This window comes from Tasmannia lanceolata, unplaced genomic scaffold, assembly GCF_043159265.1.
Source record: "Tasmannia lanceolata isolate RefF3 unplaced genomic scaffold, GAP_Taslan_0.1 ptg000008l, whole genome shotgun sequence".
Classification (NCBI taxonomy): Eukaryota; Viridiplantae; Streptophyta; class Magnoliopsida; order Canellales; family Winteraceae; genus Tasmannia; species Tasmannia lanceolata.
In genome coordinates this window covers 21872615-21895816 of record NW_027518685.1, presented here as the reverse complement: position 1 = coordinate 21895816, position 23202 = coordinate 21872615, and the positions used below count along the sequence as shown (strand labels likewise).

Below are 23202 nucleotides of genomic sequence, written 5' to 3'. Positions count from 1 at the left end.
GAAAGAAAGTGAAGATCAGGAAGTACTCCAAACCATTCGAACTACTGGAAATTAACACAAACCATAAACAAAGAAATGTATCAATGATTTGAAGTACCTTAGAAATATTCCCAACACATTGACTAAAGATCAAGATCTGAAACCATGATTTAAAGCTCCCTGTACTTTTCTTGTTCCCCCCCTTATTTTTTTTTTTAGAGATAGAAAATAAAACACTAGAGAAAAGCTAAAATCAATTGGTATGGAAGATGCAGACATTAGGTTTGAGGATCGGATGAAGCTAAAAGAAAACATGAAAAACCAAATGAAAGGCCCAACCAACACACAAACAGTGATAAAAAAACAAATTAAATAAATAAATAAAAGGAAAGAAGAAATGGAAAATCATACCCTGCTAGCCTTGTAATCTCTCGATCTCCTCTTCTTTGAGTCTTTTAGATTGTCACTCTACCTCCCCCTTTTTTGTTTTGTTCACACAGAGATCAGTATCGCTCTCCTTCGCCAATTCGAGCCTCGACAATGTCGGAACTCCGGCAAAACGGCCGGGAAAATGAAATAGATGCTCAAATTGATAGAAATGTGAGGATTTGTGAGTAAAAGAGGGTTTAGATTAAAACAAATTGGCTAGATCCGATGGGAAGAAAGTGGAGTAGAAGCGGTGAAGGTCAATCGAAGCTTCGGCAAGGTGACCGGAATGTGATGATCGGACCTCCAGCGGGATCACAGGAGAAGGAGACAAAGGCCTCTCTCTCTCTCTCTCTCTCTCTCTCTCTCTCTCTCTCTCTCTCTCTCTCTCTCTCTTTGCATCAACTAAAATGGGGCTGGGATTAGAAAAGGGAAGATAATGGTGTAGGTGAAGGGTTTAAGAAGAGGGTTTGGATTAGAGGTGGGTTAGATGGGTTTTGAAGCAAAATAGAAGGGGTTCGAATGGGAAAATTTCAGAGGGATGGAGATGTGGGTTTGGTGGAGGCAGAAACAGAGGTGGCTGACGGTGGCTCGTTGGAGGAGGTAGAGAAGATGAAAATGGGTTTCAAGGTGGATGGGGTTGGCCGGCGGGAATGGGTTGGTAGAGAAGAAGATAGGTGGCTGGCTGGAATTAATGGAAATGGGTTTGTGATGGTGAAAATAGAAGAAGAAGAGGCCGGAGATGGGGATGGTGGTAATCGGATTTCCGATTGGGGGTGGAGTCTCGAACGGTAGGAGAAGAGGATGGGTTTGGATTAGGGGTTTGCAGAGGAGGAGGATGGTGTGGTGGTGGAGGTGGGTATGGGGTGGTTATGGTAATGGAGGAGGGAGATGACCGGCCGGATTTGCAGAGGATGGGTTTGGTGGTGGAGGTGGGTTTCCGCCGGAGAAAATGGTGATTGGGGAAGAAGAAGAGGTGGCCGGCCGATGGAAAAGTGGAGAAGAAGGTGGAGATGGCCGGTGGGATTTGGATGTTAGGGATCTGCTTCTCCTCTTCCCTCTCTCTTTCTGCTTTTTGTAAAATGAAATCTCTCTCTGTGTTTCTCCCTCTCTTCTTCCTCTGCTCTGTGTTTCAAACGAGAGAAAAAAAAAGAAGAAATCCCTCCTCAACCCTAATTCGTGAGGTGCCTATATAGGGTAAAGATAAATTCGACCCCTTTTCCCCCTGGACAACCCCCCTCTATGGATATTTATGACTACTTCTTACTCGACAGGGGGCCCAGGAAAAGAATGGTCTAAAAAAAAATGATATATTCTGCCCCCTTCCTCTCCTTTGGACAGCCCCTATCAATGCATTTTGTATATTTCTTAACTTACAGGGGGGGCCTCGGGCAATGGCGGAGGGAAAATTTTATGGAAAATATCTCCCTCCCCTTGATCCTAGCCCTTCAAATCAGCTTTTGTTTAAGGGCTGGGATCAAAGGAAGCCTAATCTACATAGGATTCCCCTATGGCTAATTCTAGTCCTAAAGCTCTCACCAACCTAGCTTAGGCCTTAATGGTGACTTGGAGGGGAAGAAAAGCATCTTCGCAAATTACGAAATTGCCCTGGTTCAGGATAATACACCCCTAATTACGTTACACATTAATTCGCATACCCCTATTTTTTTCTGGACAGCCCATTGCAGAAAATTTGGGCTGGATTTCTAGGTTCCCGCACACCCCTGCTTCTGGCTGAATCGTCACCCTTAAGAACTTGCACCATGACACTTACCTCGGCTCGTTTACTACGCAAACGTGCTCGGATCCTGACGAAATTTTACAGGGACCCTGGTGGGACCCTAACCTGCTCTAAGGTAGAATTTGGGGTTCCAACTTAATGATTTGATGAGGTTATGCTCAAACAGGGAGGGATTAGGGTATGGTCAAAATGGGGTGTCTACAATGAGAAACAGGATGATCAAGTTAGGTGTTACCAGTGTAGAAAGCTTGGACACATTCGTCCGAAGTGCTCGTTGAACAATAAAGACAAAGATTACAAGGGGAAGAAGATAGACAAGAAGAAGAGCATGAGTGGTTTGAGTTCTTCATCCGGGAGTGATTTAAGCGATGAGGAAGATGCCGACATTTTCTTTATGGGGGTTGAAACTCACCAACCCAAGGTATGTGATAAAATTTATGATTCTAATGATGATAATGATTTAAATGATGAATCCCCTCCTTATGATGATTTGCTTGACATTTGTGAGAAAATTGAGGAAGCCTTGCTTCTTGAAGTTTCTAAAAGCCAAAACCTTAGAAAATCACTTGAAAACATAATTAAGGATTTTGAACTCTTAAAATGAATATGACTTGCATGCTTATGTTAATGAGAATTTGGCTATGGAAAATCAATTACTAAATGGGAAAGTTGAAAAACTCATTTCAAAAAATAAGGAATTGAAAGAAGAATATGATAAATTGTCTTTGAAGTATGAAGATTTGAAGATTATATCTCAAAATTTTGATGGTAGTAAATGTGTTTTAAATGCGATTCTTAAAAGGAAGATTGTCTTAGGAAAGATAGGTCTTGGCTACCAAAACCTTCCAAGGAAAGTTCCTTACAAGAACAAATTTGTGAGATCTTCATCATACTCCTATGATATTACTAGTTCTAGTTCCTTTGTGCCTACATGTCATTATTGTGGAAAATTAGGACATGATAACTATGCATGTAGACTAAGGAAATTATTGCACTATGTTTGGGTTAGAAAGGATATACTTTATGCCTCTATGGAACCAACACTGAAGGACCCAAAAAGATTTGGGTACCTAATGTACCAACTTGATTTCTTATTTTGTAGGTATGCTTGAGCAGTAGATCCACCTTGGACAAATGGTATTTGGATAGTGGATTCTCAAGGCATATCACTGGGGACCCTTCCAAGTTTACTACGCTCACCATGAAGGATCAAGGCAAAGTGACCTTTGGTGACAGTGGAAATGGAAGGATCATAGGTGAAGATACTATCAAATTCAAAGATCTTAAAATTAATAATGTACTACTTGTTGATGGCTTGATTCATAACTTGCTTAGCATTAGCTAATTGTTTGATGTAGGTAATGAAGTTTTATTCAAAAATGATATATGCATTGTTAGATGTTCAAATGATAATAGACTAGAGTTTATTGCAACTATGGATGTTAATGTATACAGATTATTAGTCTTAGAAGAACTCACCAATAAAAAATTGTTAACTCGAATTGGATTTAAAATGGCTAAAGCCAGCAAGACGTTACATGATCCTTTCACCTGGCCCACTAACCTTAAGTAAACTAGATTTGAAATGGCTAAAGTGAGCAAGACATTACTGGAACCTTTCACCTGGCCTACTAACCTTAACTGTACTAGATTTTGAATGGCTAAAGCTAGCAAGACGCTATGGGGTCCTTTTACTCGGCCCATTAACCTTAAACTGATTGGATTTGAAATGGACAACTGGGATTTACGGGCCTCTAATCAAACAATTGGAATTTACTGGACTCTTTCCACCCACTAGTTGTATTGGAATTTGATTGAATAACACAATTGGAATTTACAGGGCTCTTTTACCCTCCAATTGTGTTGGAATTTGATTGACTTTGAGTGAATTAGGCAATTGGAATTTATGGGACTCTTTCACCCCCCTCCCCCTCCCCAACAAAAAAAAAAATTGCGATTGATTGATAACACAATTGGAATTTACGGGACTCTTTCACCCCCCTCAATTGTATTTGAATTTGATTGGAATTTGAATGATTGATAGACGATTTTGATTGACTCTGATGAGGGACATGATGACTTTCTAGGGTAAGGCGGGAAATTGACCCTTGAAATAAATCTCGGGGGTATCACCCAGCTGTTTAAAATTCCTAATCTACCCTTTGCTCCTCTTTAATTTCATATTTATCTCTTGAAGAGGTGCAATGCCCTTATCAAAATCTCTCTAGGATTTCCAAAACGGTTATCACAATCTACATTTGATACGTTTTTTATTTTTTCCAAAACAAATCACCCTCTTATAGCAAATTTTGGCTCGTATCTATCCTTGAGTTTCTTCCGCAAAAAGTATGCTCTCTCTCTCTCTCTCTCTCTCTCTCTCTCTCTCTCTCTCTCTCTCTCTCTCTCAGAATCTATCTTTTTTAACCTCTCCCTTCGTCTCTCGGTCTCTCTCCCTCTATCTCTATAAATCTCAATTTACCTATCTCTCTCTATAAATCCCTCTCTCAATCTCTCTCCCGGTCTCGCTCGCAGTTGTCTCTCTCGATCCATCACTCTCTTTCAGTCTTCTCTGAATCCCTCTCTAGGCCTTTGTGTTGTTTTTTTTTTTAAAATCCTCACCTAGAAGATTAAGATTATCTCTCTTACCTTTTCCATTCTCTCTCAACCTTATCAAGGTATATCTTAAGTTTAGAACTTTTTTATTTTTTGTTTCTCATCACTTTTTGGAACATTGGAATGTGTTTTACATCCTCTCTCTCCTCTCTCTCACCCTTTCATTTTGCTTGTTTGCTTCTGAATTATGCATTTGAATCACCAAAAGCATAGGCTTCTTTATGTTCTAGAGTTATTCTGTGATATAAGTTTAAATAAATTTTTGGCAATCTTTTAATTTATTGTTTAATAATAAATTACTGATTATCATATATCTACCATTCTCTGTCACCTTGGAGAAATTTTTTGGCTCTATCCCTGATGGACAATCCCCTGATTATAGTGTCTGGTAGATGAATCCAACTATTTGGAGCCCTCATTTAATCAATGATGATTATTAAACCATTCAACCATAATAAAATTTAGGGAAATGATTTTAGCACTACTCTTTTGACATGCGGCGAAAGCTTCTTTCTTTTAGTGTTAAAAGGGCTGTCAAAAGGTTATTTACAGTTCCCCAAAAGCTCTGACAATACCAATTAAAAACAAAATGATAAGAGGCTTTCGCAACATATCAAAGTCATGGAGTGCTAAAAACATTTCCCTTTTATTATCTTCCCTTCCCCTTGCTTCGATTGCAGATAAAATATTTCTGACTGAAAAAAATTTCTCAGGATAATTTTTCCTTGCACAATTTAGAGGCAAAAAATATGATTATGGTTAATTTAGAGGGATAGGATCTTAATTTTAATATCCCTCTAACTAAAAATTGAATAGGATTGTTTAAAGTTACCCTTTTTCATATGTAATTAAAGTAGAAAATTTTAGAAATATTTTTCCTTTATAAATTCATTCATAAAATTCCTGCTATCCAAACAGGGACCATTAGTAATTAAAGGAATACTAGACTCAAGAGCGGTCTTGCAAAAATCAGGGTAAAGGGCGCCCCTATTGGCTGCATGTCAACAAACAGCATTTATAATGCCTGCACAGTAGAGTTTTGAGTTTGTTGGCATGCAGCCATTGGGGCCCCCTTTCCCCTGTTTTTTGCAAGGGCGCCACTGCCTTTAGCATATCTCAATTAATTAAACCATAATTACGATGATATTTTCACCCCACTTCAGTACGCTTTTGCCCCACTGGGACGTGATTTGACAGTCAAAAAGCGCACTGTTCACGTTAACAGGGGGGCGAATGCTTACTGTAGAGGGGGTTAAAATATCATCGTAATAAGATAAGCATTCAAAGCAAACTCTCCACTTCCTCCTCTCTGAGCTGGCACTACTTTTTAAAGTCCAACGTGCAAAAAAACACAAAATAGAAGTGTTTTCATAAAGTACAGTATGGCCCGCACCATAGGATGATCCAAACCGTCCATTAGATGGGCCACAGCCTAAATAGGTTGTGCCCCAAAAATTATTTCCATAGGCTGATCCTAACCCTCCGATCTGAATGTTAGAGGGTTGACCCTGACCGTGTATAGATCGGAGGGTTAGGATCAGCCTATCGAAAGGATTTTTAGGGCACAACCTATTTAGCCACAGCCTATCTAATGGACGGTTTGGATCATCCTATGGTGCGGGCCATACCGTACTTTTAATAAAGTGAGGAGTGCGCTCATCAAAATATATTCAGCTCCAATTAAAATAGAATAAGGGAAATGATATATCTCCCCTTTTTCTTACTTTGGGCAACCCCTTGTAGTGTAAAAGAATAGTCATAAATACACTACATAAGCAGGGGCGATGCCACATGAGAGGAAAGGGGGGCAATTGCCCCCCTTATTTTTTTGGAAAAAAAAAATATGCCTTTATTTTTTAATACTTACCCCCTTTTTAAAAAAATATGCCCCCCTTTCCAATCATCCCTAAGATAGAAAATAAGTTTAAAATTTTAATTTTACCATTTTTATCTCCCTTTTTTGTGCAAAATTTACTATAATTTTTGCCCCCGTGCAAAATTTCAGATAGAAATTTTTTCTATCTTAATTTCAAGATAGATAAAAAATTACTATAATTTTTGCCCCCCTTGTGCAAAATTTCTGGCATCGCCCCTGTACATAAGCTTGTCTCAACTCTCAAGTAAGCAAGCAAATATATCAGCATAATTTCCTTTCCTTTCTTTTAGATAAAAGTGGGCGGCAAAGCATCACTGGTCCCAGGTTTCCGGTTCCACCCAACAGACGAAGAGTTGTTGGGATACTTTCTCAAACGCAAGGTATGTGGAAAAGCCCTACGAATCGATGTGATCCCCACCATCGATCCTTACAAATTCGAGCCATGGGACCTACCAGCTCAGTCTCATTTGAACAGTCGAGATTTGGAGTGGTATTTCTTCAGTGCACTAGACAAGAAGTATGTTCATGGGTCGAGAAAGAATCGTTCCACGGACTTAGGATTTTGGAAGAAGACCGGTAAAGATCGGTCCGTTAGTTGTAACTCAAGGACAGTTGGTATGAAGAAGACGTTTGTTTTTCACATTGGCCATTACCCTCGCGGGAACAGGACTGATTGGGTCATGCATGAGTACAAACTCCATGACGAGAAGTTAGAGCAAGGCATCGCTCAGGTGAAAATGGAAAATCTACAATTTCTATCTCATCTTTGTTAAAGTATTAAATGATTTAAGTAAGGGAAAGGTGTGCGTACTCGGTCGAGTAGATAAGCTTATCTACTCGGTCGGGTTAAAAACAGTGGGGGCCCACATTTTTGGGGTGATCCAAACCATTCATTTGAAAGGCCCTTACCTAGATAAGGTGTCCACGAAAAATCAGCCCCATAGGATCATCCTAACCCATCCAACAGTGGAGGGAAAAATGGGAAAAAATGGACAAACACAGCTTGTCCACAAATCTGCCCATTTTTCCCTCCACTGTTGGATGGGTTAGGATGATCCTATGGGGCTGATTTTTCGTGGACACCTTATCTAGATAAGGGCCTTTCAAATGAATGGTTTGGATCACCCCAAAAATGTGGCCCCCCCTGTTTTTAACCCGACCGAGTAGATAAGCTTATCTACTCGACCGAGTACGCACACCTTTCCCAGTAAGGGAAAGCAACTCTAGCAACTTAATCTTTATTAAAGTACAAAAGATAAATAACGCCTTTCTCCAACAGTTTAAGCTTTTGTAGAAGTTAGTAAGTTAATATGGTATCAAAGCCAAAGGTCTGGAGTTCAAACCTCCCGGATAGCAAAAATCCACATGAGATGGTCGGCCCAAAGTGGGACCACATGTGCCACGTGTTTGCCAAGTGGGCCACACGTGCGGAGTGTTGACTCTTTATGTGAAAAGAAGTCTTTTTGTAATTCAAACTTACAATGGGGTGTTTTTAGTAACTTTATGTATGCTTTTGGGCTTCCCTCCAAAAAGACTAAAGTCATGAGAAAACTTTAGTCCTAGATGGGAAGTGTGAGAGGATGAGAGTGGCCATATATATACTTTCACTCTCTTAACTTTGTAAATGAGCAAGAGGTTATGGGGATCCTACGCGCACGGATCGCCCACTTGGGTCCGGTGGGCTTTTGATCTTACCACACACGCGCGCCGTCCGGCCCGGCCGGCCACGCGTGTGGACCTAAGGCTTTTCTTTTTCTATTATTTATTTTTCCTTTTAACGGTCAAGAATTTATTTATTTTGTTTTAATTCTTTTTTTACCGTTTGAGATTCCTTAATCGTGGTTTAGTGACCGTTTGGAAAACGTCTCTCACGCACTAAAAGAGTGAGACGTTTCATCATAACGGATCGATTACCTTTCTATATAAATCGGTTTTAGAGAAAAAGAATGAATGGACTTCTTTGACACCTATTCACCTGTAACCAGAATAACTACAATAAGAATTTTAATTGCCATAGCTGCAATCTATAACCTGGAAATCCATTAAATGGATGTCAAAACTGCATTTTTGAATGGTGAATTAGATGAGGAGATCTATATGGATCAACCTGAAGGCTTTGTAATCCAAGGCCAAGAGCAAAATGTGTGTAAACTTATAAAATCTCTATATGGTTTGAAACAAGCCCCAAAACAATGGCATGAGAAGTTTGATAGTGTGATGCTATCAAATGGATTCATAATAAATGAATCAGATAAATGTGTATACAGCAAATTTAGTGGGGATAGTGGTGTTATTGTTTGTCTGTATGTAGATGATATGTTAATCATCGGAACAGACATTAGTGTAATTAAAGGCACTAAAAATTTTTATCGAATAATTTTGATATGAAAGATCTGGGAAAGGCAGATGTAATCTTGGGTATCAAAATTAAAAGAAACCCAGAAGAAATAATTCTATCTCAGTCTCATTATGTAGAAAAAATTCTTAGAAGGTTTAATTAATTTGATTGTAAACCTGTGGCTACCCCATATGATTCTAGTATAAGATTATGTAAGAATAAAGGAAGTGGAGTAAATCCACTTGAATACTCTAGAGTTATAGGGAGTCTAATGTATTTAATGAACTGTACTAGGCCAGACATAGCCTATGCAGTAGGTAGACTCAGCAGCTATACCAGTAATCCTGGTAGTGATCAATGGGAAGCTCTAATTAGAGTATTGAAATATCTTAAAGGAACCATAGACTATAGTTTGCATTTCACTAAATATCCTGTTGTACTAGAAGGGTATAGCGATGCAAATTGGGTATCTGGATTTGAGACCAAATCAAGGAGTGGATATGTTTTCACTCTAGGAAGTGCAGCAGTTTCTTGGAAATCAACCAAGCAAACGTGTATAGCCAGATCAACTATGGAGTCTGAGTTTATTGCTTTAGAAAAAGCAAGTGAGGAAGCTGAATGGCTTAGAAACCTTCTAACTGATATTCCATTTTGGAATAAGCCAGTACCGGGTATTACAATCCACTGTGATTGTCAAGCTGCTATTGGGAGAGCAGGTAATAATGTATATAATGGTAAATCCCGACACATTCGTCGGAGACATAACTCCATAAGACAGTTGTTGAAGAATTGAGTGATAACCATTGATTATGTAAGATCAAGTGATAATATATCAGATTGTCTTACAAAAGGACTAAATAAAAATTTAGTCATGAGCACATCGAGGGGGATGGGGCTGAAGCCAACTGTTTAGATCACCTATAACAGGAACCCAACCTATCTGACTGGAGATCCCAAGAAGTATGTTCAGTGGGAAAAACAAGTTATTTGAGTGATCTGTTTTGCACCAAGTTGTATGTGAATTAAGTTCACTAAGCCTATCCCTATGATGTGGGTGCAACCTGTAACAAAAAGAGGATGAGTTGTAGGACTCTTAATGTTATCTATAGCTGACTAGCTGATTGTCAGTGGGGTGCGTAGTTACAGGGCACTCCTGATAGATACACCTATATGAGTGTGGAAGTGTGGCCGCTTCCTATGAGAATGGGCTAATTTCTCTAGAGCGCTCATGAAAACAGGACATAGCACATGGCCGAAAAGTGCGACACCGTATGAACTTGCTTATGCCTTCTCTGTTGTGTGTGTGGTATTTTGTCTCAGTTTATTACTAAAAGTGCTTGGTTCAAGATGTATGTTCACCGAGTACTTGATAAACTCAATATACCTACACTAAGTAAAGGTTCAAGTCCAAAAGACACCTCTACTGACGCATAACACATCTTGCCTTGATCAAATCTATTTACATTTATGATTTATTTATTTCTTGTAATTTTGAATTAGTGGGGGATTGTTGACTCTTTATGTGAAAAGAAGTCTTTTTGTAATTCAAACTTACAATGGGGTGTTTTTAGTAACTTTATGTATGCTTTTGGGCTTCCCTCCAAAAAGACTAAAGTCATGAGAAAACTTTAGTCCTAGATGGGAAGTGTGAGAGGATGAGAGTGGCCATATATATACTTTCGCTCTCTTAACCTTGTAAATGAGCAAGAGGTTATGGGGATCCTACGCGCACGGATCGCCCACTTGGGTCCGGTGGGCTTTTGATCTTACCACACACGCGCGCCGCCCGGCACGGCGCGGCTCGGCCGGCCGCGCGCGTGGACCTAAGGCTTTTCTTTTTCTATTATTTATTTTTCCTTTTAACGGTCAAGAATTTATTTATTTTGTTTTAATTCTTTTTTTACCATTTGAGATTCCTTAATCGTGGTTTAGTGACCGTTTGGAAAACGTCTCTCACGCACTAAAAGAGTGAGACGTTTCATCATAACGGATCGATTACCTTTCTATATAAATCGGTTTTAGAGAAAACAGAAGATCATCCTTGACGGATTCTTCTTCTGCTCTTTCTCTTCTCTGGCTTTCTCTCTGGTTTTCTGCTCAAGGCTTTTGGCAAATATAAGCGAGTTCTTAGGCATCCGGGCTGCGTGAGTGCACACCCCTGGAGCGAGAGTTGTTGTATCCTTGAGGCATACGCCGAGACGCCCATCTGCACCGTTGATTCGTCATAGTGGGGGCGAGATTTGCCTTAAGGACAGCGAAGATTCTTCGTGCCTCAACTCGATAAGTGATCTAACGATTTCTTTTTCCTTCACAGATTATTATTGCAGAAAATAGTATTTGTAATCTCTGTCTTCAAGTTGTGAGATTAATTTCTTATAAGGTATTTTTCGAATCCTAAATTACAGATTTGCACATCAATTTTTCTAACACGGAGGAGTGTTAAAGTATAAAAGATGAATAATGCCTTTCTCCAACCGCTTAAGCTTTTGGAGAAGTTGGTAAGTTAACAATCTTTTAGAGCAATTGGTTGTTTCACATTCTTCTGTCTAGTTTCTTTTGAATTGGTTGAATTGTTCTCTAATTGTTTTCTTGGGATTTGGGTTTTCTAGGATGCGTTTGTCCTCTCCAAAATCTTCAAGAAAAGTGGTCCAGGGCCTAAACAGTGTGAACAATATGGGGCGCCATTTCTTGAAGAGGAGTGGGATGATTATGTAACAGTTCATCAGAAAGAAAGCGGCGATAATGCCTTGTCTGGTTTTGTTCAGCCAGATGACGATCATCAGCAGGTACATTTTGTATTTCTTATAATTTCTATTTCCACGCACACTGTTAAATAATTTCTATTTCTATTCCTATAGATGCTCATAAGTTCAACCATGAGAACTCCAAGCAGGTCCCGGTTTTTGCCAATGTAACTCAGATTTACTCCTTCGCAACCATGCTCACTCCCTCTCCAGAGGCAGACTTCATAGCTTTGTTTTTCTGTGAACGAGATTTGCATTTTTCCCCCTTTATGTTGTATTAATTTTGAAGCATATAAGACTTGAAACTTGTGGAAATTCACACCTAAATTTTTATTTATTTTTCTCTTTTCTTGGTGTTCTCTGAGCAAAAAGGAGAAATAAATTTGTGCACATATTTTTCCTTCATGTTGTACTGGTTTTGAAAGATATAAGAATTGTGACTTATGGAAATTCATACCTTAATATCTATTTGTTCTCTCATTTCCCACCTTAATTCATCTTAATCATTTTCTTTTCTTTTTTGAGAGTTTAAAACAGTGTTGTCTACTTTGCCTTGATTTCATCTTCATAGGATGACGATGGGAGAGACTAGGAGTGACAAAACAGATTTGGATACCCTAAGTTCTTAGATTGATTAGAGTTGGTGTCTTTATCTTAGGAGAAAGTCAATGCACATGACCTAAAATGATTTTTGCCATAAACAAACTGACACTTAAACTGATTTTTGCTCTATTGGAGTTTATAAGCCAAGACTGTTTTTTCCGCTTATAATGTTCTTAAAATGGTGGTACATATTCATAATTCTATATGTATGTATGTATTCTGTTCCCTAAAATTTCTCAAATTCTCTCAAATTTTTTTAACTTATTTGAATTCTTGTCTCCCGGATTTTTTTCTCGACTCCAAGTGTTTGGAGAGAATCAGGAATATTGTTCTAAGGAATATCTCAGGAAGGGAAAATCTTAGGCTATATTAATTTTTTAGCTTCATATCAGCAAAAATGTTAAAATAAATTATTTAAAATATATTGTTTAAGAAGAATAGAAAACTTTGTAAAAATATAGCCATATTTTCACAGTAAATGTTAAAAAATGAAAATCTCGCCGTATTTTTTAAATCTCAGGATTATTTTGGGAATTTATCATTTTATCAAAATATTGCGATAAAGTCATTATATTCTGAAAATGTCAGAGATATTTGTGCTCAATATGGGTTAATGAAGTGATCATTGAAAATGGATGGTTGTAACTTCTACTGTAAGCAGAGATTGATGAGATCCTTTTCATGTCTTTATTCTCATTTTATCTGCTACTTAGTTATTTATCTTCAACTTACAACATTTAACTGACATTTTGTATCTGTTTGTAGAACACAGAATTGATGATTGGGTATGAAAATGCTGTCCCTGAGGTGGAGCTTGATTTGCACGATAGTGGAAATCATTTAGAGGACCCTGTTGGGTTCCTTGATGACCAGGAATTCTTACACCACACATGTGAGCATACCAACTTCCTAGAAGCTCATGATGACCAAAAGTTTGATGATTTGGATGAAATTACTGACTTATCAGAACTGTGTCAAATGTTCCCACCAGTCACACATGAATATTATTTGGAACCAAATGATCTTGTTCATCCTAGAGAAGTCGATTATACTTGTGGTGAAACAGCTTATGACAACGAGATGTATTTCGATGCTCCTCATAGTCATAATCCACCAACTGAAGATGGACCCTTACAAGGAGTGAATGACATTCTAAACGTCAATACCTCCGGGTCTGACTCGCTTGATGATTTTCTTACGTACTTCAATGCCACTGATAATGATGCGTATTATGCATCGTTGGCTTCCTCTCCAATGCTTTCAGAGAGAGTAGATTCTGTTCCTAACCAGCCAATTCTTTCCTACAAGGTAACACACCCACCATCATCACCTTTGAAAATGCTCCAATTACAAAACATGGTTAGTTCATTGGGATGGAATTGAAACTGGGGCATCATTAATTTTATTTAGCTATTGCAGATGGATGAAGAAATGGTACAGTCAAATCTCGGATTCCCACAGGTCTCAAATGCGCATGGCATAGAAGGTGCGTCCACCTCGAATAAAAAATCAGGAGCCAACAGTGGGTTAGGAGACAGAGTTTTTGATGGTGAGTTAGCACGTGTTAACAGTCATGCAGTGCACAATTCCTAATTTACAAAGAATTTGCCACTAACTTCTTGTGGAACTTGCACTTGGCATATGTATAGTAAGAAAATGTATAGAACCATTATAACAGTTATCATTTTGAAATTCATTATCTGTCAATAGGAAAAGAATGAGTGTAGGTCATCCTGTGGTGATATTGTTTCAATTTTCATCCTAATCTAGCAATGGTTGATCGTATTATATTTTAATCTTATCTACCTTTCCTGGTGCAGATGTCCAATCGGAAGAGAGTCGAAAAAAGTCTATGGTCGAATGGGTTTATAGCATGTTGGAATCCTTCCCATCACCTCCTGCAAATGCTGCAGAACATCCTCTGAAATGGATGAGCAAAACTGTGGGACAGAACTCAGCAACTCAGTCTTCTGGTCCATTCCATGCCAGTACTGAGATGATATGCGCTGGTGGTTTGTCCGTAGAAGGCAACACAGAGCAATTACCATGGCAGAAAGATGGGCACCTGGGATTCTTGCTTAACTATGATGTGCCAGGGAGTGAAGTGATGTCTTCTGAACCTCTGATCCGTGGCTGGGTTAACTTTGATTCAATGACAAGCATACCACGCAAGGTGATATCGGTGCTGAATCGGAGTGGGTTCTCTCTTTACATCCTCTTGGCGACCCTAGTTCATGCAGTAAGCTTCAAAATTGGGAGCTTTATCTATACAAGATAATTCAAGTATCAATTCCATGCGGCATTTTATTTTTTTCAGTCTTCTTTATGAATGAACATTTAGAGTGCATTTTAAAGAGACTTCCAGTTAAAGAAATGAAGATAAACAACAACCCATCTTATTCCATTCTGGCTTCTATAATGTTTAGCAGATTTGTCATGAAATCATGACTAATGTTATGCGTAGATATTAAACTCTCTAAAGTCTCTAATTTAGCGGAAGTACTATGCGAATGTGCTCCCACATACCATCATTGACAGGGTGTGAAACAAATGTGGTAAACCATGCGGGAAATGGAAGTGGGATGCGAGCAGTTTAGAAAAAAGAAAATGTGGGAAGCGGGAAAAAAAAGAAGCACTGAGAACATACTTGAAAACCATGATTTTTTTTCATTAAATATTAATTTACCTAGTGTTGAGAAAAGGGTAGGGTAGTGGGTGTGTGTGTGTGTGTGTGAGTGAGTGAGAGAGAGAGAGAGAGAGAGAGAGAGAGAGAGAGAGAGAGAGAGAGAGGACATTAGTGAGGTGATAGTGGGAAGTGGCTGAAAAATAAGGAAAAGAAAAACTCTGAGTATATAATATTTCTTTTTCCCTATTTTTCTGCTATTTCTCTCAGTTCTATCCCTTCCTCTTGTTTGAACCTATGTTCCCCTTGTATCATCATTCTCTTTTTAATGAAAATTACGCTTACCCTAACGAAAAATCCAAGTTTTCTTGACTTAGTTTCAAGTATACATCATATGATTCCCGTGATTGCTTTTGTTCTTTTCCTCGTTTGTTTCTTTTTGGTTTCTCTTTCTATAGGAATTTTCATGCATCCACTCAGGGATGAAAGAAGGGGTGTTTCCAATGAAATATTTCGGTCTGGCATCCCGAATGACATCAAATGAAGAGAATTAGAGAAGTGGAATAATCAAACATTTGTCTGGAGTAGGAAAAGTAGAGCAGGTTAGGTCTGTGCTCAACTTCTACCAACTCTACTAGACAATCATCTTTCAATGTGGGTGTATGGAATTCTTTTCCATGCTGATGATATATAGAGAGACTGAACGTCTGAAATCTCGACAGCTGTTTTTTCTTCCTTGAACAGATGGGGCGTATGACACTAGGCCGTGTAGTATTAAATGCAAAAAGCTTTTCCCTGCACAGCGGGTAGAGTCTCGAATCCAAAAATAGCCACAAATGCTTAAAATTCAAGAATTGAAGAGACCTTCACAAATCACAACACACTTCAAAAACACTATGGCCATGTTTGGCAACCATGAATTATTTTTTCCATGATAAATTAGTTTCTCAAGTGGTGGGTAAGGAGTGGGGAGGGTGGGAGGAGAGAATAGATAGTTCACGAATGAGGAGAAGGTGAGGTGGCAAAAAACGAAGGAAAAATAAATCTTTTTTTTGTGTGTGTGTGTGTGAAAAGTGTATTTAAATTGCCACCGACCCTCACCATCAGATAAGTTAATATTCCAGGAAAAAATTCACGGTAGCCAAACATGCCATATAAAGAAGTGTTCCAGAAGAGGATTTTTGGGGTTGCTGCTACACAATTGAGAGAGAGATTTGCAATTGCAGGTAGGGTGAGTTTAAATCAACTGCAGAATAGCAATCCGTATTTAAATTGCCATCATTCCCACTGTTAATGTTCATCCTGACATTTAGCTACTCAGATGTATATTAGCCACTGTCTACAGTGCATGGAAAGATGCCACTTAAGGCGTAAGATAGGTAGTTATGTTGGGCATGGTAAGTTTAGAAGGTTGCTGCTGCTTTGATGAATTGCTTCTATTAATCAGGAAAATAAAGTTGGTAGGTTGCTGCTATTAATTATAAGAATAAAGTTAGTAGGTTGCTATTAGGATTGATTATTGTTAGAATTGCTCTTATTTAGGAACTCTTTGCTATTTGGTAGATTGTTTCCTGTTTTATTAGTAGCTAAAGTCCACTATTTATTGCTTGATTGTAATTGGAATAGGATTATTGAATGAAGAATTTTATCCCATAAATTGTTTCTTTGAGCACAAAGGAGGACCGGCCATCCCTCAAAGTGGGTCAAGAGGCTGATCTTCCTTCTAAGAAGATCAATTCCGTTGCAAACCGATTCAAGTTCGTAGCATTTGGTATCGGAGCAGCACGGGTCAACCTCATGTAGAAGCAATTCAAAGGAACGATAGACTATTGGGATGAGACAATGAAAGAGATCAAAAGGCATATAGCTTCTGTGAATGCCAACTTCAGCAAGATGGCATTGTCGTGTGGCTTGAAGTTAGAAGGACCTGCTTAGGTTGAGAGACATGGCAGATGGGCAAGTAGCGAAGGAGAAGAGGATTTGGAATTTGAATCAAAATTACAAGCAAATAGAATTGGAATTCTGGGCAATTTGAACATCATAATCATCAAATCAATATGGCCTGCAAATAGACAATTAACAGAGAAATGTTCAACTGGCATTAATCATACAGATAAGATCGTCCACTTGAACTATTTTCAGGCTATCAACTGTCCATATTTTTCTACTGTTTTATTGAGTTTTTTTCCTTGGTATTTTTTCCTGATACGAATTTGCTCATCAGCAAGAATTAAAAATGGATTCAATATTCAGCCATCACTTGTGCTACTATATTTCAATCGATGGGATAACATGATCACAAACAGTACTGTTCCAAGGAGTTGAAATCCAAAATCAGGAGGAAATAGAAGCAATTAACAGTGCAGAAGATGATGAATTCATTACCTCTCAATGTCTTACAAGGGCCAGATTTTGAGAATTATGTACTGAGAGTTCAAATGAATAAGCCAGTCAATACACTGAATGCACTGATCTAAACCAAGGAAACAAGCAAACCCAACCATCATTACTCAAACCAAGAGATTGGTAGGGAATAATTAATATTGAAAGGGTTCATATCTGAGAGACGACCATTTTGAGAAGAGATTGGCGGGGAATAATTAAAATTAAAAGGGTTCATATTTGAGAGGTGAACATTTTGAGAAGAAAATAAGACAAGCACAAAACAAATTACCCAACTAAGTGTCAGAAACCTGATAGGTGACTGCAGACTATTATCTCCCACAGCCTAGAAAGCATTCAAAGGCCACTCTACAAATCAAATGCGGAGCAAGATACGACACCCAAGGTTCAACAAGCTAGAAGAGCAAAGATGCCACCCAGAATGCCTCAACAACCACGCACACGACTTCCCCAAACTAGCCCGTTCAAATGATAACCCAGAGTGATCTTACTGGTCTGCCACTAACCACAGCAAGCTGATTTCTCTGGAGCAGTACTTGAACCCGTAGTTGGGTCTGGTTTACTGATCTTGATGCCCTGTGGCTGCATGGAAAAACAAAACTCAAACTGACGGTTTATTGTGTGCACTAGTATTCCAGGCCCATGCTATGCATGGGTGTAAAATGTTAGGCCCCAGAGATTGTGGACCCACCCCAACAAAACCTAAGCTGTAAAATGGTAGGCCCCAGCCATGAGATGTAAAGCGGTGACCCCATCTCATGTGTAAAATGGTGGGCCCCACCACATCATAGCATAAAGTGTAACATATCAGTGGGCCCCACTATGTGCTGAGTTGCACAAGAGGGGAGACACACGCGCGCAGGCGCAGAGAGAGAGAGAGAGAGTGCGTGGGTGAGGAAAAGGTTTTCTGAAAAAAAAAATCCTTGGAAGAAACATGGTTCGTATATATTATAGATAGATAAATCCCACTGCTCCAGAAAAAAAGGATATTAATATATACCTCGGCCTTGGAGTCGGTATCTGCAAGCCTTTGTTTTATATCTCTAGCGATGGAAAAGAAAACTTGCTCCACATTAAGGTTTGTTTTCGCACTCTGTCCATAAATGGGTTCCAAAGAGGGTCAAGATATCATTGATGCAATCCAGATTTCATAATCGTATCCTTGGCATAGATCAAGTTTGAACTTACCGTCTCAAAAAATTTGATACCATATTCATCTGCTAGCGACTGGCCTCGGGAGGTTGGCACAGCCTGTGGAAAAAGTTGTACTCATATCAAGAATACATCTGGAAAGGAAAGCAAATGGATCTTTCAAACTGACCTTACCCTTTTGCTCTCATCCATATCAGCCTTGTTCCCCACCAATATCTTGTTCACATTGTCAGATGCATGCTGTTCAATGTTCCTGATCCAGTTCCGAATGTCTAAAATAGTTTGCATCGGGATTCACAAATACGAATATGATAATCATGATTTTGACGATTCAAAGTCAAGCTCAAATAGCTGCCAAAATGGGTAAAAGTAACAAGACCAAAAGTGGATACTGTTGAAAGAAGACTCGTCTGTAACATCATACACCAGCAATATACCCATGGCTCCCCTGTAGTAAGCTGCACAAGAAATATTAAACAAATGAAAATGACATATGATAGATGAAGTCCAGTAATAAGACATTTCATTCAAGGGTAATGAGTCTAATGATGGAGTTTTTCAACGAGAATATCCTCCTAGCCTGTCCCTAGGTTAACCAACAATGAAACCAAAAGCAGTGGGGGACTGGGAATTGCCACCTTTGACACTACAGAGGATGTGGAAGGCCAATTCACAAAAAGCTGTTACCGAGCAATCTGTTCCAGCCAGCAAGCAAACACAGTCAGCGAATTACCTGTTGTAATAGTCCGGAAACGTTCTTGACCAGCTGTATCCCATATTTGCAGTTTAATACGCTTCCCATCAAGCTCAATGGTCCTGATCTTGAAGTCAATCCTAATAGGCAGGCATTATTCTGACTTCAGAAAGCAGCGTGAAATAGTCTTAATCATTCCAAATCAAAGGTTCCGAGTACACACCCTATTGTGGTAATAAAACTAGTCGTAAACGAATCATCAGAGAAGCGCAACAGCAGGCAACTCTTCCCAACTCCTGCAAAATTGGATCAAAGAAATTCAAACAAATGAAGAAAACAGCAGTGCCAATAAAAAGAAAAAGACCCTATATACCAATAGTAACTCATAATTTGTTGCCCAAGCAAAGAATTAATTACGAAAGGAAGAGAAAAAAGAAGGCACGGCTATAACTGAAACCCAAAATTACAGCACTTGCAAAATTAAGGATAGGCAACTTAGCACCTAATTCAAAAATGTTCTGTTAGCTTTCACAAGGTCAAACAATTAAACAAGAGTGCTGCTACAGTGCTACGGAAACCGAGAGTGCAACCGCGAGTGTGACCGAACAAATATCCTTTTCCCATCTTGCAATAGCAGGGGTAGTTTTGTCATTTCAAGGGAAAAAAAAGCCATAAAAATGAAAAGATTTCTGCCGTGGGAAGGCTATTTGTTCGGTTACACTTTCAGTTGCACTCTCTGTTACCGTATCATTATTCACTAAACAATGCACCGGTAAACAATCACACAACAAAATGTGGCTTTGTAAAAATTAACAACCCAAAAGAAATAGCACAACCTCTAACGGTTATAGCCCCAAGATAATAGGCATCCTGAATAACATTCAAGACTTACGAAGCCAGCCTCATTACAATAGCTAGTAAACAAAATGTGACAACAACTTGAATTAATAACATTTCAGCGGAAAGCAAACCATCATCCAATTCTAGATGTCACTCAAACTACAGTTGCGGTTAGATAAACCTCAGTACAAATACATTCGACAAATGTTGATAAGGCAAAATGATCAGAGAAACTTAGAGTTGTATTTATTACATTATTGTTTCAAATTTTTATTGAGAAAAACTAGTTATTTATTGTATTCCTTATTACATTATTGTTTCAAAATTTTATGTAGATGAACAAGTTATTTATTGTACTCCTAAGTTGGGGCATTTTTCTAATTGCATCCCTCTTCTTGCAAAATGAAGACACGGACAATTAGGTCATATTCTTCACAGTAGCAGAGCTCGAGAGTTCAAGTAAACACCTTGTTTTCTATGACCAAAATCTGCAGAAAAGCCGCAGCTTTTATTCCTTAAGGCTCTGTTCCATTGCCATCGTCCTCTCAGAAACCCCGAGAAATGACGTGGCAAAAAGGAAACTGAAAGAAAATAAGAAACGAATAAAAAAAATAGACAAAATCAAACAAGGAAAATAAAATTTTTCAAGACAATCGTATCCTTGTCCCCTTAAAACAAATTATAAAATACCCGTTACATCCTTTTACGTCTTCTTCCTGTGATTCCTCTTCTTCTATTCTTCTTCTTCCTTTGTTTGGTTCCCTCCTATTCTTCTTCTTCCTTCGACCCCTCTCGGAAGAACATTAAACCTACCAATGTCAAGAGTTATTAGGGACATCAAAAAACCCTCCCGAAAGAACATCAAAAATCCCCTCATCTTCTTGTGAAAACCGATCGTTCTTACATTCTTTGTGAAAACCAATCGTTCTTACGTCATCCTCTTCAGCGCTCGGCCTTCTCTCCATGGCCGCTTGATTTTTTCTATTAACAGAAAAGTCAAGAAAACACCCTATTCTGTTGCTAGGAAACGAAAACAATGTTGGTCGGAAATGACGAAAAATCACAAGAAACCTTTTTTACAAGGTGGAAATTCGATTTACACGCCAGCTTAACAAAAAAAGGTATCTGCTGAAACCAGCTAAACATATACTCTGTCTCTTCTTTTCCTTTTCATCTCTTGAAAATCAACTAAACAAACCCTAAGATTTTTTTTCCTAGCATATCAAAGGTCTCTAAAGAATATCGGCTTGCATCATAACGAATTTCCAGTTTTTAAGGCATCCAAGACACCAGCAATATCCAAAATGGAGAAGTAATGCATCTGGACAATGATGATGAAGATATAATTCAGATGAGTGATAATTATATCGCATCCAGTATCTTCATTTTCTTAAGGTACTAGTATGTTATGTATAATGGTCACTATATGTTATTATGACACTCAAAGAGAGGGGCTGAGCATATTGTTTCAAGTCAAGACACTCATGAAAATTAGAATAGATGTGTCCACCGAGGCCAATGGACAAAACCCTAGGGCCAATCTGGCCTCTATTCCTTAGATGAGATGCATTTTTCTTCACTTTTTTTGAATAATAACATGCATTTTTCTACATTGGGATCCCCCATTTTTCTTTTAGTCCATTACAAGTACATTTCATTTATGTATCAGTATTCCTCTTTGATATATCCACCAGAATAAAAGGAGCTTGCTCAAGAATGGCCAAAATCTTGCAACAAACAGAAACTGTTATAAGCTTAACCAATTTTGTCCTCTGTGTGCATGAAGTGTGTGGGTGCTGTTTAGCCTATATATTTCAAGTTCTATCTATAAAAGGACAAGAACCCATGATTTGAGGCTCCCAACTGCATCAATGAATAACTTAAATACTACTTTGTTTGTGCATTCTCCAAAAACTGAAATCATCATCTTCCAATCACTAAAAATGCTAAATTAGTTAACATCACATGGAGTTTCACTTCCTTGAGTTTGTTCTTTACTTCTCCATTTCCAAATTCTTTGCATCCTTTGAGAAAGCCTTCTATTCACAGATTCTCTGCCACTCAGATTGATGTTTTATTCAATTCTCCAATAAAAATTAAAAGAAAAAAAAAATGGCAAGTGACATTGAATATTTGTGTAGATTTAGAAAGTCACATTTGCCTATATATTCACTGATCCCCCATTAAAAAATAGTGCATCAGGAAAGATACACAATAAATTGTAGAAAAGATTGAAAAAAAAAAAAACTCCGTCGCCAACACTATACCGAACCTAGATCTGCCAATCGAGATACTGAAAAAAAAATAATAAAGATTCAAGAGAACACATAACATTTATGGGCCGTTTGGATACAAAAATTTCATAATCTAGGATTGTAAAATCCTTGGTTTTACAAGCTAAAACCTGGATTTTATTAGCTAAAAACCTGATTTTATAAGCGAAAAACTGGATTTTACAATCCTGAAAATGTACAATCCAGGTTTTAGCATATAAAATTGAGCTTTTTAACTTATAAAATCCAGGTTTTAGCTTGTAAAATCCATGATAACCCTAGATTATAAAACACTTGTATCCAAACTGCCCCTTCAATAAAATTGAAGCGTTTGGAATAAAATAAGAAAATGAAATCTGGAGTCTGGACATGGAACGACAGAATCATTGATATCAACAAATTCAACCCACCAAAACGAATCAAAGATCTGAGATTAATAACGCCAAAAAATTAAGGGAAAACGAGAAACACTAATAAGACGATGTAATACCATCCAAATTAAATCATTCTATACAACAAAAGAAGAAAAAGGAAACCTAATTTGTTCATAAAAACATATGAAAAAGAGAAAAAAAAACTTGCCGCTATCTCCGATGAGTAGAAGCTTTATGAGGAAATCGTAATCAGAACGAGGTCGTGCTGGTGCGACCGCCATTTTTAATTTGTTGGCTTTCAATTTGGGAGAGACGAGAATCGAAAAAGGAGATTTTGGATCCCCCACCCCACTACACAAACTAATTTCGATCTAACCCTAGCCCTAGTTTGCTTATCTGTACAACCATTTTTCTGATTAAAGCAGATAGTACGGAATATGAAGTTGGGTGCCATTATTGAAACAATAGGAGAGTGCGGGTATCAATCCCTCTATTTATAATTGATGATCCTCATTGGACAATT

At 38.3% G+C, this 23202-nt stretch overlaps 2 protein-coding genes across 2 annotated transcripts; one reads left to right on the top strand and one right to left on the bottom strand.

Moving 5' to 3' along the window:
* Positions 1-1283: 1283 nt before the first annotated feature.
* Positions 1284-14870, top strand: LOC143882813 (NAC domain-containing protein 53-like). The gene is made up of 9 exons (XM_077386221.1): positions 1284-1337; positions 2313-2567; positions 3249-3402; positions 3505-3593; positions 6926-7366; positions 11583-11759; positions 13086-13628; positions 13731-13869; positions 14141-14870. Exons 1-9 carry the CDS (start codon positions 1284-1286, stop codon positions 14596-14598), a joined length of 2310 nt encoding a protein of 769 aa, XP_077242336.1. The 3' UTR covers positions 14599-14870.
* Positions 14871-17304: 2434 nt separating this feature from the next.
* On the bottom strand, positions 17305-23128 carry LOC143884800 (ras-related protein RABE1d-like). Its single transcript, XM_077388591.1, has 8 exons — positions 22888-23128; positions 19416-19488; positions 19232-19332; positions 18891-18956; positions 18673-18770; positions 18535-18597; positions 18347-18439; positions 17305-17928 (listed from the first exon to the last, which is right to left on the bottom strand). The coding sequence occupies exons 1-8, from the start codon at positions 22958-22960 to the stop codon at positions 17848-17850; spliced, it is 648 nt and encodes a 215-aa protein (XP_077244706.1). The 5' UTR covers positions 22961-23128; the 3' UTR covers positions 17305-17847.
* Between the last annotated feature and the right edge of the window lie 74 nt (positions 23129-23202).